A 12,415-nucleotide genomic window follows, 5' to 3' on the forward strand; every position below is an offset into this window, starting at 1 on the left:
TATTCACTTTCGGGGCGCTTAGAAGGGACTCCGGGCGCCCCGCCCGGAACACATCCGGAGCGCCCGGAATGAGTCCGAGCGCCCAGAGCCCCTATATATAGAGCGGCAGGGGCGCCCCCTCCCTTTGCACCAAAACTTCTTCACTCTTGCCAAGGCTCTTTCCGAGCTTCACCGCATGAGTGATCAAAATTAAAATTTTCCTTCGTTTTGAGGTTATTATGCTGCTGCAAATCAACTGAGGTCTTCATTCCTAGAATTAATTTACGATGGCTCCTCGGTAAATCTCTTTTTATTTTCTAAGTTTTTTTAATGTGCTTTATTTTAGTATTTTTCTGCTTAGCATAGTTTTGTTTGATAATCTAGGAAACACCCTAATACTGATGCTGGGCCCTCCACAGCTAGTATTGACCCTATGTTCCCTACCGATGAATTTAGGATTAGGTTTGACTCTACCACTTATATGCCCATAAGGACCAGATGTTTAGATAGACAGTTTTTTATGCGTTCTAGGTCATTAATTACTATAGTTTGCAGAACCTTGTTTATTGTACTAGTTTGGTAAATATAGGTTTATGTGCTGAATTTTATAACAACTTAGTGAAAGTAGATGACCTCATTTATACTACTAGGGTAGCTAGTACTGATATCACGCTATCCCCTACTGTCATGCAGACCTTTTTAGGCCTACGACCATCTACTTGCCCTTTTCAGTGTTATCTGTTGGTGCAACCTTAGGTCAAGGTTGACCTGGTTGACCCGACTCGAGGTGACTTGACTCGAGTTGTATTTTGATGTTTGACTTGGGAAGATTGTCGGTGCAACCTTAGGTCAAGGTTGACCTAGTTGAGTTGCATGTTGATGTTTGACACTCGTGAGAGAGTTCTATTCTTGATGTGAGACAAGAATAGATGGTTGGGAGATTATTGGTGCAACCCTAGGTCAAGGTTGACCTGGTTGACCTGAAAAGTCCAAGTATGGAGACTTGGCACTGGAAAAGTCCAAGCAGGGAGCTTGACACGCGAAAAGTCCAAGTATGGAGACTTGGCACTGGAGAAGTCCAAGTAGGGAGCTTGGCACGGGAAAAGTCCAAGCAGGGAGCTTGGCACGAGGGAAAGTCCTAACTGGGATGGTAGGCAGGTGGAAAGTCCTGGTGAGTGAAGCCAGGCAGTGGGAAAGTCCTAACTGGGATGTTAGGCAGTGTGGAAAGTCCTGGTGAGTGAAGCCAGGCAGTGGGAAAGTCCTAACTGGGATGTTAGGCAGTTGGAAAGTTCTGGTGAGTGAAGCCAGGCAGTGAGAAAGTCCTAACTAGGATGTTAGGCAGTGTGAAAACCCTAGTGAGTGAAGCTAGGTGAAAGTCCTGGTGAGTGAAGCCGGGCAAGGGAAAATCCAGATGGATCAAGGGTGATCGGACATCTGGTGATGGGAAGTCCAAGTAGGTCTTAGGAGTGACCGGATACTTGGCACGAAGAGGAAAGTCCAAGTGTGTCAAAGGGATTGACCGGACACTTGGTGGGGAGTCTTAGCAGGTCAAGGGAGTGACCGGATGCTAAGCATGATGTACCAATAGGTCAAGGTTGACCGGATATTGGTTTGGAAGGTTTGGGACTTGGTTTGGGCAAAAACCAAGCTCTGGATCGGTCTACAGACCGATCTCCTGGGTCTCCAGTCGATTGGAGTTGGCATAGCAACCGTGGACCGACAAGCTCTTTTCATCGGTAAATAACGATTTCCCTGATCCGCGGTCAGAATCGTTCGGACCTCAAGGTCAATCGAGCTCAATTTTCCTCCACTCTGTTCTAGGAATGTGTCGAGTGAGCACCGAATTAGGTGTTGGACCCCATGAGACCGATCAGGCATCTTCCCGATCGGTCCACGACCGATCGAGCTATAGCGAGACCCATACATGTCTTTTTGTACTCTTCTTGGAAGTATAAGTCACTAACCACAAAGACTTCTTCTTTTCTGCTAGAACTTCTGTTCTTCTGCTGCTGAAGCTTCTGCTTCAACTGAGCTTTGATTGAGCTCGCCTCCGAAGCTTCGCGTGAGCTTCCAGTCGTCGACAAGCTGCTGCGTTTGGGTTGTGAAGTTGCTGCTTCACCTCCAGTCGACAAGAAAGCAAGCAATTGGTAGAGTGCTATTGTATTCATATTGTATTGCTTTTCTTACTGTTCTTGTACTCTTTGTTTGCTGTTGCAAACGTTTGTGGCGAGGTTTCTCCACCCACAAGGAGTATATTGTATTAGCCGGTTCTCCGGGGACTCATCCACCGACGGATTGACTGGACTCGTCCACCTTACGGACACGCCGAGGAGTAGGAGCCCTAATCTCCTAACCTCGTTACATCCTTGTGTTAAGGTTTGGTTTTCTTCTCTTTCGTTTCTTTGTATTTTCCGCTGCGCTAACACGTTTTGTAGAAAGAAACGACGATTTGGGGTCGGCTATTCACACCCCCCCTCTCTAGCCGAGTACGAACGATCCCAACATTATCCTCCTAGGGATTTACCGTTTAGTGATCCTTACTCGCATATTACTCTTGATACGATTTATTAGTATTTTTTTGGAGGAGAGTGAGTACCCACTATGACCCAGTTTAGGTCTGTTTCCCTTCAAGTTCAGGACTATGTCCTCTATAAGGTCTTAGTCTTCTGTATTCTACCATTGACCACCCACGACATCGCGATGATGCGTCCATTTCACTCTTTTCTTCTTTACACATTTTGCCATAGGTTAGATATTGACATTAGTCTACATATTTTTTCTACCATTATCCACTCGATCGGATTCACTACTAGTGGATGAGTTCATATGTCGTACTGTCATATTTGACAACGTATATTGCCTCTTTGCGCATTGATGTCACCAAAGGTGATATCCGCATTTTGACTGAGTTTGACGTTATAGGATCTAGGAACTTTTACCTAGGTGGTATCTATATAGATGATGAGGGTATTATGTCTTGGCGGAGGGGGGCACAGCACCAGCCCGACCCAGATGCTCAGCCAGACGCCCAACAGGAGGAGGCAGAGCAGGATGATGTCGCTCCTTCCCCACCACCGCCTCCAGCTCGAGCAATGTGTCCCGCTCCTCACACTCTAGCCGACCGAGTGACCGAACTAGAGAGGGCTATGACAAGTCTCCAGCAGGAGACCTCCAATTTTCACCAAGACATACGATGAAAGGTTTCCGACTTACGACGGGAGGTGTGACAGGAGGTCTCCGACTTGCAACAGGATATGCGGCAGGAGATCTTCGACCTTCAACGTGACTTATCCACTTCTCGAGAGGAAGACCGAACCCGACATACTGAGTTGTTAGAGATATTGCGCTCCTTGGGTTCGGGCCCACCTCCCTCATCATCCCGATAGCCTAGATTGTCACTATCCCGATACATTATATTTTTTTCCACATGTACTTGACTTTTGTACTTATTGACTTAGTTATATTCTCATTTCAGATATTGACTTGTCTTGCTTGTCTAATAGATTAGGAATTTTAAAATTATTTTCAAAAATGGTTGTTTTCAAATTCTAATGTAAATTGTTTTTATGTTTTCAAAATTTCCCATTTTTATAATTTCAAAAACAATTTTAGCCTTAGACTAGGTTAATCCCTTAGAAAGCATATACCCATAGGGCTAGTACTTGAGCATCTCACCAACACCCTAGGATTCCCTTGCTTGTGATTATTGAATATAGAAAGGGGTGAGATGCATAGGCACATTGCCTGGACTTAAGATGCTTATTTCAGTACATCGGCATAAGTCTGGGCGTTAAATATAAAACAGACATTAATCAGGTTAAGCTATTCAGTTTAATCAAACACTAACTGATTTCAATTAGACTTAACTTGACTAACCAAGTGAAAGCTGCTATCTTCTGATAGTCAGTAAGTAACTAATTGGTTAGACAATTATTTATTTTTAATGTCATGTTCATGGGGAGGATTAAGTTAAATTATTTTTTTCTCTTTGAAAATATTTTGTAAAATTATCTTTGAAAATTGTTTTTTACTTAGCCTTGAAAATCATAGTTAATAAACCTAAGTTTTAAAACTGACATTTATAAAACTAAGTTTCTTTTATATAAGATTTGGATCTTAAAGTTGTTTTTTTTCAAAGTTAGACTTATAAATTGAATCTATCTTAGATTTAAAAATTGATTATTTAAAAAAAAATAATTTGAAAAGTAGATTTTACTTAATTGGATTTTTTTTAAACTTTATTTTAAATTTACAAACTAAGTTTTTCAAAATTATTTTCCTTAACCTTGAAAATTGAATCTTTTCAAAGTGTTTTCAGCTTGCAAACTTAATTTATTAAAATTAGGTTAATTTTACAAAACTTTTCTAAAGTTATCTTTCTAACTTAGCCATCTTTCAAACCTAGCTATTTTGAAAAGGTTATTAAAAATCACTCTTTCTAAGTTATCTTTCTAAATTAGCTATTTTTCATAACTTAGCTATTTTTGAAAAGGTTAAGAGATATTTTATTAAATAAAAATCTTTAATTATTTAAACTCCCCTGAGTCAATCTGACTTATGTTAGTATTCTTTCTTGCAATGTTTCTTTTGTATTTATGATTATTTGATCCATGTTTATATTTGATGAATGACAAAGGGGAAGGGTTAGGTGGTTAAGTTAGTTAAAACGATAAAATTTAAACCAAATTTAAAACAAAAACTAACTTAAAAACCTGATAATGCTTGTTTTACTTGCATTCTTTTTCACTAACTTAACTAGGTTGTCATTGCATCAAAAATGGGGAGATTGTTGGTGCGGTTAGTACTAACAGTCTAACTCACGTTTTGATTAATGACAAAATATGTTAAGTTAGTTTTGTTGTTATCTAACACTCTAATACGGTGTGCAAGCGAAGTCTAGACAGGTCGACGGGCTGACGGGATGTCTGGCACGAAGCCCAGTTAGGTTGACGGGCCGACCGGATAGCTGGCACGAAGTCCAAACGGGTCGACGAGCTGACCGGAAGTTTGGCACGAAGTCCAGCTAGGTCGACGGACTGACCAGATAGCTGACACGAAGTCCAGACGAGTCGAAGGGCTGACCGGACGTCTGGCAGGTAAGTTGAGGTGAGTCACTAGAGGAGAGTGACTGTAAGGACGCGTTCCCGGGAAGGAAACTTAGGCGCCGAGCCGACTTAAAACCATTTCAAAACTCTAAGTCAAGATCTTAATTAGATTCCGGTCTCGGAGAGACGGAATCTAATTAATACTCTTTTATGTTTGATTATAAACTGTGCTAACAATCTGTTTTGCAGGATATATAATTACCTCGGACTAACATTTTCTTACAAGAAGGAAGCTGCTGGAAAACATGAGTCTAAACGCCCGGAAGGGATCTGGGCGCCCGGAGGCAAATATTATCCACTTCGCGGCGTCGACACGTGGAGCTTCATGATTAGCTCGGCTACATCACATCCAGGGCACCTCGAAGGGATCCGGGCGCCCCAAACCTCCTATATAAGGAGGGTCAGGGGTGGAGCATCAACATCAACTCACGATCTGCTCCTCTGTGCTTCTGCGACGTTGCAAAGGCTCTCCGATAAAGCTCTGTTTTTCTGTCTTATTGTCTATTATCGGTATTTTCTTTCTAGCATTTTCGTACCTAACTTTTTGTAATCAAATATTCGAATTGCTAGTGGATTGGCCAACGAAAGCACTCAGCGAGTGCAGACCTTGGAGTAGGAGTCGACAAAGGCTCCGAACCAAGTAAAAAATGACTCTTGTTAGCGTTGCTTTATTATTTTGTCTTTACTTTTCCGTTGTGCACTCTACGATTTTTTTATCGCTATTCACCCCCCCTAGAGAAACTCATCGATCCAACACATATTTTCTCTCTACTTTTTCTCTTTTCATTTTCTTCCATCACATTTTCTTTCTCATATGCTTTCTCTGTCATCATACTCTCTTTCCTCATTCTTTCTCATCATACTTTCTCTCTTCTCAATCTCCCCCTCCAGACGGTCTAGTGGCTAGCGCATGAGGTGTTGTCACCATAAGGTCTAGGGTTTCAATCTCGATATAGCTGAGGAAAATATCTCCCTCATGCATTAGTCACTATTCAAAAGGTTAGTAGCCACCCGTGATTTACCTACTCCGTGTTGACCCGGAGAGGGGTTCACGGGGGTGCTGGGGGAGGAGCACAGATCCTCTGGACTCGTTCTTCCCTGGTCCCTCCATGGACCACGAAATCCATATAAATGGATGAATCACGTGTAGCTTACGTGCAGATCCCACACAGAAACGCAAAAATGCTGAAATGCAGAAAGCAAAGAAACACCGACGCGACGGAGCCCTAACCTCACCTCTCGCGATCCGACACCTTCGTCGGCGGTGCGTTGCCATCCTCTCGCGCTCAGAAACGCTCCTCTTGTGATCTCCCTGAGCAAAACCCAGCCAGCGACACCTCTGCCAGCGATGACCCAGTGCTCGCACCACGCAGAAAACGCAGACATGCCTCCTCCGAGCCAGTTCTCCTACTCCTCCTCCGCAGAAAATGCATCTGGCGGCGACCCAGTTCTCCTACTCCTCCGTAGATCTGCCTCCTCTGAGCCCTCACCCTGTCTCAAGATCCTCAACCTCTGCCGCCGTTAGGGCTAAATTGCGGTACTATTTCACCCTAATCTCATCCTCAGATTTGGTTGCCTATAGTTTCAGATTGCCATTATAACTTATTGTCTTCTTCTTCAAGGTTAACTAAAATGCAAATTTTGGTACTTTTGCCCCGTTAGCTACACGTTTAAATCTGCGTTTAAATCTGTTGAACTATCAAGTATCAGTTGAGTTGCTTGATGAATGTTGTCCATTTATGCTTGTTTGTAAACCCAAGTCACATGCAATTGGGTTAGCAATTTTTGGGATTCTTCCAATCTTTCTTTGGTTTGTGCAACCTATAGTTTCAGAGTGAAGTTCTAGCTGCTTGTCTTTGCTTGATGAAAGTCTAAGCATTTTTTATGTCATCTTATAGAAAATAAATGCAAGTTTCTCTACCACATTTGATGTCTATTTCGGCTAAGAAGTTTTGGTCATAAAACCTCACTGTAAAAGTTTACCTGATGCTCTTTTTTAGCTGAAATAGATTGATACCTCATATCATCCAGCCTTATCTTAGTCGATGGAATCTCACTGTATCCACTGTCAAATATTAACTCCTTCCACTGTTTGGTCTTCATGCTTTTTTAATTAATTTCCTTTTTAGGGAAAATTAATCATGTTAGATGTTGAAACATGTTAGATGTTTGTTTTGTCGCTATTTTTTAGAGAAAATTTTAGTTAAAAATTGGTGTTTTTAGATCCTTCTTTTGTCACTGTTTTTTTAGTCCTAAAAAATTATTTTAAAAAAATTATTTTTTTTTTGCAGGATCAAAGTAATTATCATGAATGGTGAATCTACGAGTTGTCGTTGTTTGAATTTTGAAGAAAATGAAGATAGTTGTATGTATCTGGATTATGATGATGGGGATGTGGTTGATGTAACTTATTTTGTAATGTAACTTGACATTTTGATGTAATTCTAAGTGATGTAACTTGTTTTGTTATACAAAGTGAACTAGTTCTGTTATACTTTTTATAGTGGTTTGTTATGCATTTGTTAACTTGGAGTCCTAGAGTTGCTCTTGGGAGTCAGTGTGGGGATTTACCTGTGGAGTGCTAGTTCTATTTTAACAGAATTGTTGGCTAGGAAGCCTATTATGCCTGGGAGGACTGAGGTAGGTTTTTGAGTTGTTTGTTTGTTTGTTTCTTGCCATAATATATTTTAGTTGTTTTTAGCAAAGATTCTCAATAGCTTTTATTGGACAATTGTAGAGCAATATGTCGAACTATATCATCTTAAAAATCTATGCCCGATAAAAAAAATATCAAACAAAGCATCATTGTATAAGGATGGAAAGGATTGAATGGTGACAAGATAGAGCATAGAGAATTATCATCACGCAAGATTTGTAATCCTTTACAGTTCAGATTGGATCATCTTAAAAATCTATGCTGGGTCTAATTTGTTGTTGCCACATAAAATGAAGGCTTGACTGATTTTAGGCAAACTTATTGGTATGGGGTAACTACAAGTCTAGCCTCCTATCTTTTATGGCCTAGCTTGCTCTAACCTTCCGGTCAACAAGGAGCAAGTAGCAGCTATTATATTCCAGAAACGACCCTTCCCACATACAACTGCACTAAACAAGAGGAGCTGCAAGCCAAGCTATTCCATTAGAACCCGTCCTTACCCTCTAGAGCTATCACTTGAGAGAGATTATTTGATAGAATACATCCTAGCGTGCTCTAACCATAAAGGAACTTTTAAACGTAACTATTTTGCCACAATTAAAAGAAACTTTCTCACTTTATCTTGCACTTTCATGTCATTTCTTGCAAATGTATGTTAATGTATTTAAAAAATCTGACAATGGAAATAATAAAATAGGAAACATTCGTCAAATAAAGAATTTTTTTCTATCTTTACTTTACACTCATGAAACATTTAATCTACAAGAACAATTATTATATCCAATTCCTATAGAAGATTTATGCACATACTGAAAACACAAAACTTACACTACCAATTCTTGTGCAATATTTCTAACTCCGAATAGTCCATTACATTCTTCAAACAATATATATACACATCAAACCAGGATACATCAGGAATCATCAAACCATGATACATCAGAAATCATCAAATATAGCTAACAATATTTTTCCAACAAAGAGTAAACACATCTCCATTGCCAAAAGGGAATGCAACAAATTAGAAAGTTATGTAAGAGTTCAATTGCCAAAAGGGGGATGCAAAATCCAAACGACGACAACTCATAGATTCATCATCCATGATAATTACTTTGATCTTGCAAAAAAAAATAAATTTTTTAAAATTATTTTTTAGGACTAAAAAAACAATGACAAAAGAAGGATCTAAAAACACCAATTTTTAACTAAAATTTTCTCTAAAAACCAGCGACAAAACAAACATCTAACATGTTTCAGCATCTAACATGATTAATTTTCCCTATAAAGGAAATTAATCAAAAAAGTATGAAGACCAAACAGTGGAAGGAGTTAATATTTGATGGTGGATACAGTGATATTCCATCGACTAAGATAAGGCTGGATGATATGAGGTATCAATCTATTTCAGCTAAAAAAGAGCATCAGGTAAACTTTTACAGTGAGGTTTTACAACCAAAACTTCTTAGCCGAAATAGACATCAAATGTGGTAGAGAAACTTGCATTTCTTTTCTATAAGATGACATTAAAGATGCTTAGACTTTCATCAAGCAAAGACAAGCAGCTAGAACTTCACTCTGAAACTATAGGTTGTACAAACCAAAAAAAGATTAGAAGAATCCCAAAACTTGATAACCCAATTGCATGTGACTTGAGTTTACAAACAAGCATAAATGGACAACATTCATCAAGCAATTCAACCGATACTTGATAGTTCAAGAGATTTAAACGCAGATTTAAACGTGTAGCTAACGGGGCAAAAGTACCAAAATTTGCATTTTAGTTAACCTTGAAGAAGAAGACAATAAGCTAGAATGGCAATCTGAAACTATAGGCAACCAAATCTGAGGATGAGATTAGGGTGAAATAGTACCGCAATTTAGCCCTAACGGCGGCAGAGGTTGAGGATCTTGAGACAGGGCGAGGGCTCGGAGGAGGCAGATCTGCGGAGGAGGAGTAGGAGAAGGAGAACTGGGTCGTCGCCTGATGCGTTTTATGCGGAGGAGGAGTAGAAGAACTGGCTCGGAGGAGGCAGGTCTGCGTTTTCTGCGTGGTGCGAGCACTGGGTCATTGCTGGCAGAGGTGTCGCCGGCTAGGTTTTGCTCAGGGAGATCATAAGAGGAGCGTTTCTGAGCGCGAGAGGATGACAATGCACCGCCGGCGGAGGTGTCGGATCTCGAGAGGTGAGGTTAGGGCTCCGTCGCGTCGGTGTTTCTGCGCTTTCTGTGTTTCAACGTTTTTGCGTTTCTGCGTGGGATCTGCACATGAGCTACACGTGATTCATCCATTTATATGGATTTTGTGGTCCAGGGAGGGACCAGGGAAGGACGGGTCCAGAGGATCTGCGCTCCTGGGGGAGAGCACAGTCACTTTTTGCCACTATGCTCTCTCACATCACACTTTCTTTCCTTATTTTCTCTCATTACACTTCCCTTTTTTTCATTCTTTCCCATCATATTTTTTTTTCTCATTACACTTTCTCTCTCATCAAATTTTTTTCACATTCACTTTCTCTCACATATATTTTTTTCTCTAAGGGTAAAAAAGAAAATTTTGATTGATTCCGATAAAAAATATTTAACTAAACAAAATATTATTTTAAGAGTGATATTCATACTCATATTTATTCTCATTTTACAATATTATAATTCACATTCCGATTTCAATTTCTATGAAAGAATCAAACGTCATCTTAGTAAATTTGAGTAGCACTGATGATGAGGTCTGAGATTTAAATCTCGGCATAGCAGAGGTAAATATCTTTCTCATGCATCGGTCACTATTTCAAATGCTAGTAGCCACCACTACGATGCGCTAATCACTATTCCAAATGCTAATAGTCATTTATAATTTCTCCCCTCTGTGTTAGTTTTAGGAGGAATTAACGGAGACGTTGGGATGAGCACAACCACCACCACCTTGAGTAGCATTGATGGCCGTGTCAATGTGGCTCGAGGTGTACAAATAATGTACTTGCAAACTACGATGGACATTTCAATGATCTCAAAAGTGCATACGTATTTTTCGAAAATATATGTGAAATTTGAGAGGTGAAATGCTACTTTCACTAACTTTCTTTCCAACGAATTTAACTAGCCGATAAAATGTAAATTATCAAATTCTGAGGACAAATGACAAACTTTAAAAAAAAAAATAAATCCCGGAGCAATATAAACATGCAAGGGTTTTGGGGGAGCAAATCGAAATCTCAGAAGGCGAGATGATGAAGAGGCTACATTACTTCTCCTCCTTCTGCAAAACCGTGTATTTCAGTCGTTCTCCTCACCCCCACTATGCTTCCCTCCTCTTTGCCGTCTTACCTTACTCGGACTCCGCCACCGCCGCCGCCGCCGCATCCGCCACCGGGAAGCACATGTTCATGGTCCAATACCTCGTCGACTCATGTGGCTTCGACCAGGAGAAGGCCACCGAGGCCTCGAAGCTTCTCAAGGGCATCCAATCCCGGCAGCAGCCCGACTCCGTCCTTGCTTTCCTCAAAAGTTACGGCTTCGATGACGCATCAGTAAAAAGGCTCCTACTTTACTTCCCCAAATGTCTTCTTTTGGACGTAGAGAAGACACTTGCCCCAAAGTTCCGAGCTTTCGAAGATCTGGGTTTCTCCCCATCCGACATCGTCGACCTCGTCTGGTCGAATCCCTCCACCGTCAAAATCAAACACGAACGCACTGTGCCTAAGATCGAATTTTGGCAAGGCCTTCTCGGGTCCAAGGATGCGCTGGTGAAGTTGTTCAAGAGAAACCGAGCGATTCTTTCGTACAGTATCGAGAAGAAGATCCAGCCCAACCTTGAGTTGCTCCGGGAATGTGGCTTGGACGGCCCAAAGCATACCTCTGTGTTGCGGTACTGCCCACAGATCGCGGCACAGAATGCTGATTTCTTGAAGACCTTGATCAGTCGCGCGGAGGACTTGGGAGTGCCACAGACATCGGGGATGTTCCATATTACTCTGCGTGCACTCTTGATGGTCAGTCCAGAGAAGTTCAAGATGCAAATGGAATTGTTCCGGAGCTTCGGGTGGTCAGAGGACAATTTTGTTGCGGCATTCCAAAAGTGTCCTACCTTCACACAAGGGTCTTTGACGGCATTGCAGAGAAAAATGGAGTTTTTGATAAATGAGGTTGGCTATGCTTCTTCTTTCATTGCTATACGTCCGATACTATTGATAATGAGCTTGGAGAGAAGGTTAATTCCAAGACATCGGATCTTGGCAACCTTGAAGTCTAGGGGGCACTGTGAAAGTGATTACAAAGTGACGTCATATGCAAGCTTGTTTGAGTAGAGAAGTACATTATCACCTATAAGGATAGATATCCAGATCTGAGTGAACTCTATGCAAGCTTGAATCACACAAATACTTCTGATTCTGGACTTCAATGAGGTAAATCATTTTTCCCCTGCAAGTTATCGCTCATGTTACCATTTTCACTGTATGGCTTCTCCTTTGTCAAACTCTAAAGCTAATATTTATGCCAACAAGCATGAATATGCGAAGATTCACAGAATCATAGCTTGTTTTTACATGTCAATAAGAACGAAGATGAGAACAATTCACAGGATCATGATCTTGATTTTGTGTGTCAATTGAGCTAAAAGCTCACAGGTTTGTTGCTTGCTATGTTAGACAATTGTTATTCTTGTATTCATGCAAACTCTACT

General features: G+C 40.9%; 1 protein-coding gene across 1 annotated transcript; it reads left to right on the forward strand.

Annotated features, from left to right (window-relative positions):
* Positions 1–10,958: 10,958 nt before the first annotated feature.
* On the forward strand, positions 10,959–12,038 carry LOC121991033 (transcription termination factor MTERF8, chloroplastic-like). Its single transcript, XM_042545061.1, has one exon. The coding sequence runs from the start codon at positions 10,959–10,961 to the stop codon at positions 12,036–12,038; it is 1,080 nt and encodes a 359-aa protein (XP_042400995.1).
* The last annotated feature ends 377 nt before the right edge of the window (positions 12,039–12,415 follow it).

The sequence above is a fragment of the Zingiber officinale genome, chromosome 6B (genome assembly GCF_018446385.1).
Source record: "Zingiber officinale cultivar Zhangliang chromosome 6B, Zo_v1.1, whole genome shotgun sequence".
NCBI classification, from domain to species: domain Eukaryota; kingdom Viridiplantae; phylum Streptophyta; class Magnoliopsida; order Zingiberales; family Zingiberaceae; genus Zingiber; species Zingiber officinale.

What these genes read in the sequence shown, in the direction of transcription:
- LOC121991033 (XM_042545061.1), top strand. Translation starts at nt 10,959, where the DNA reads ATGATGAAGAGGCTACATTACTTCTCCTCCTTCTGCAAAACCGTGTAT.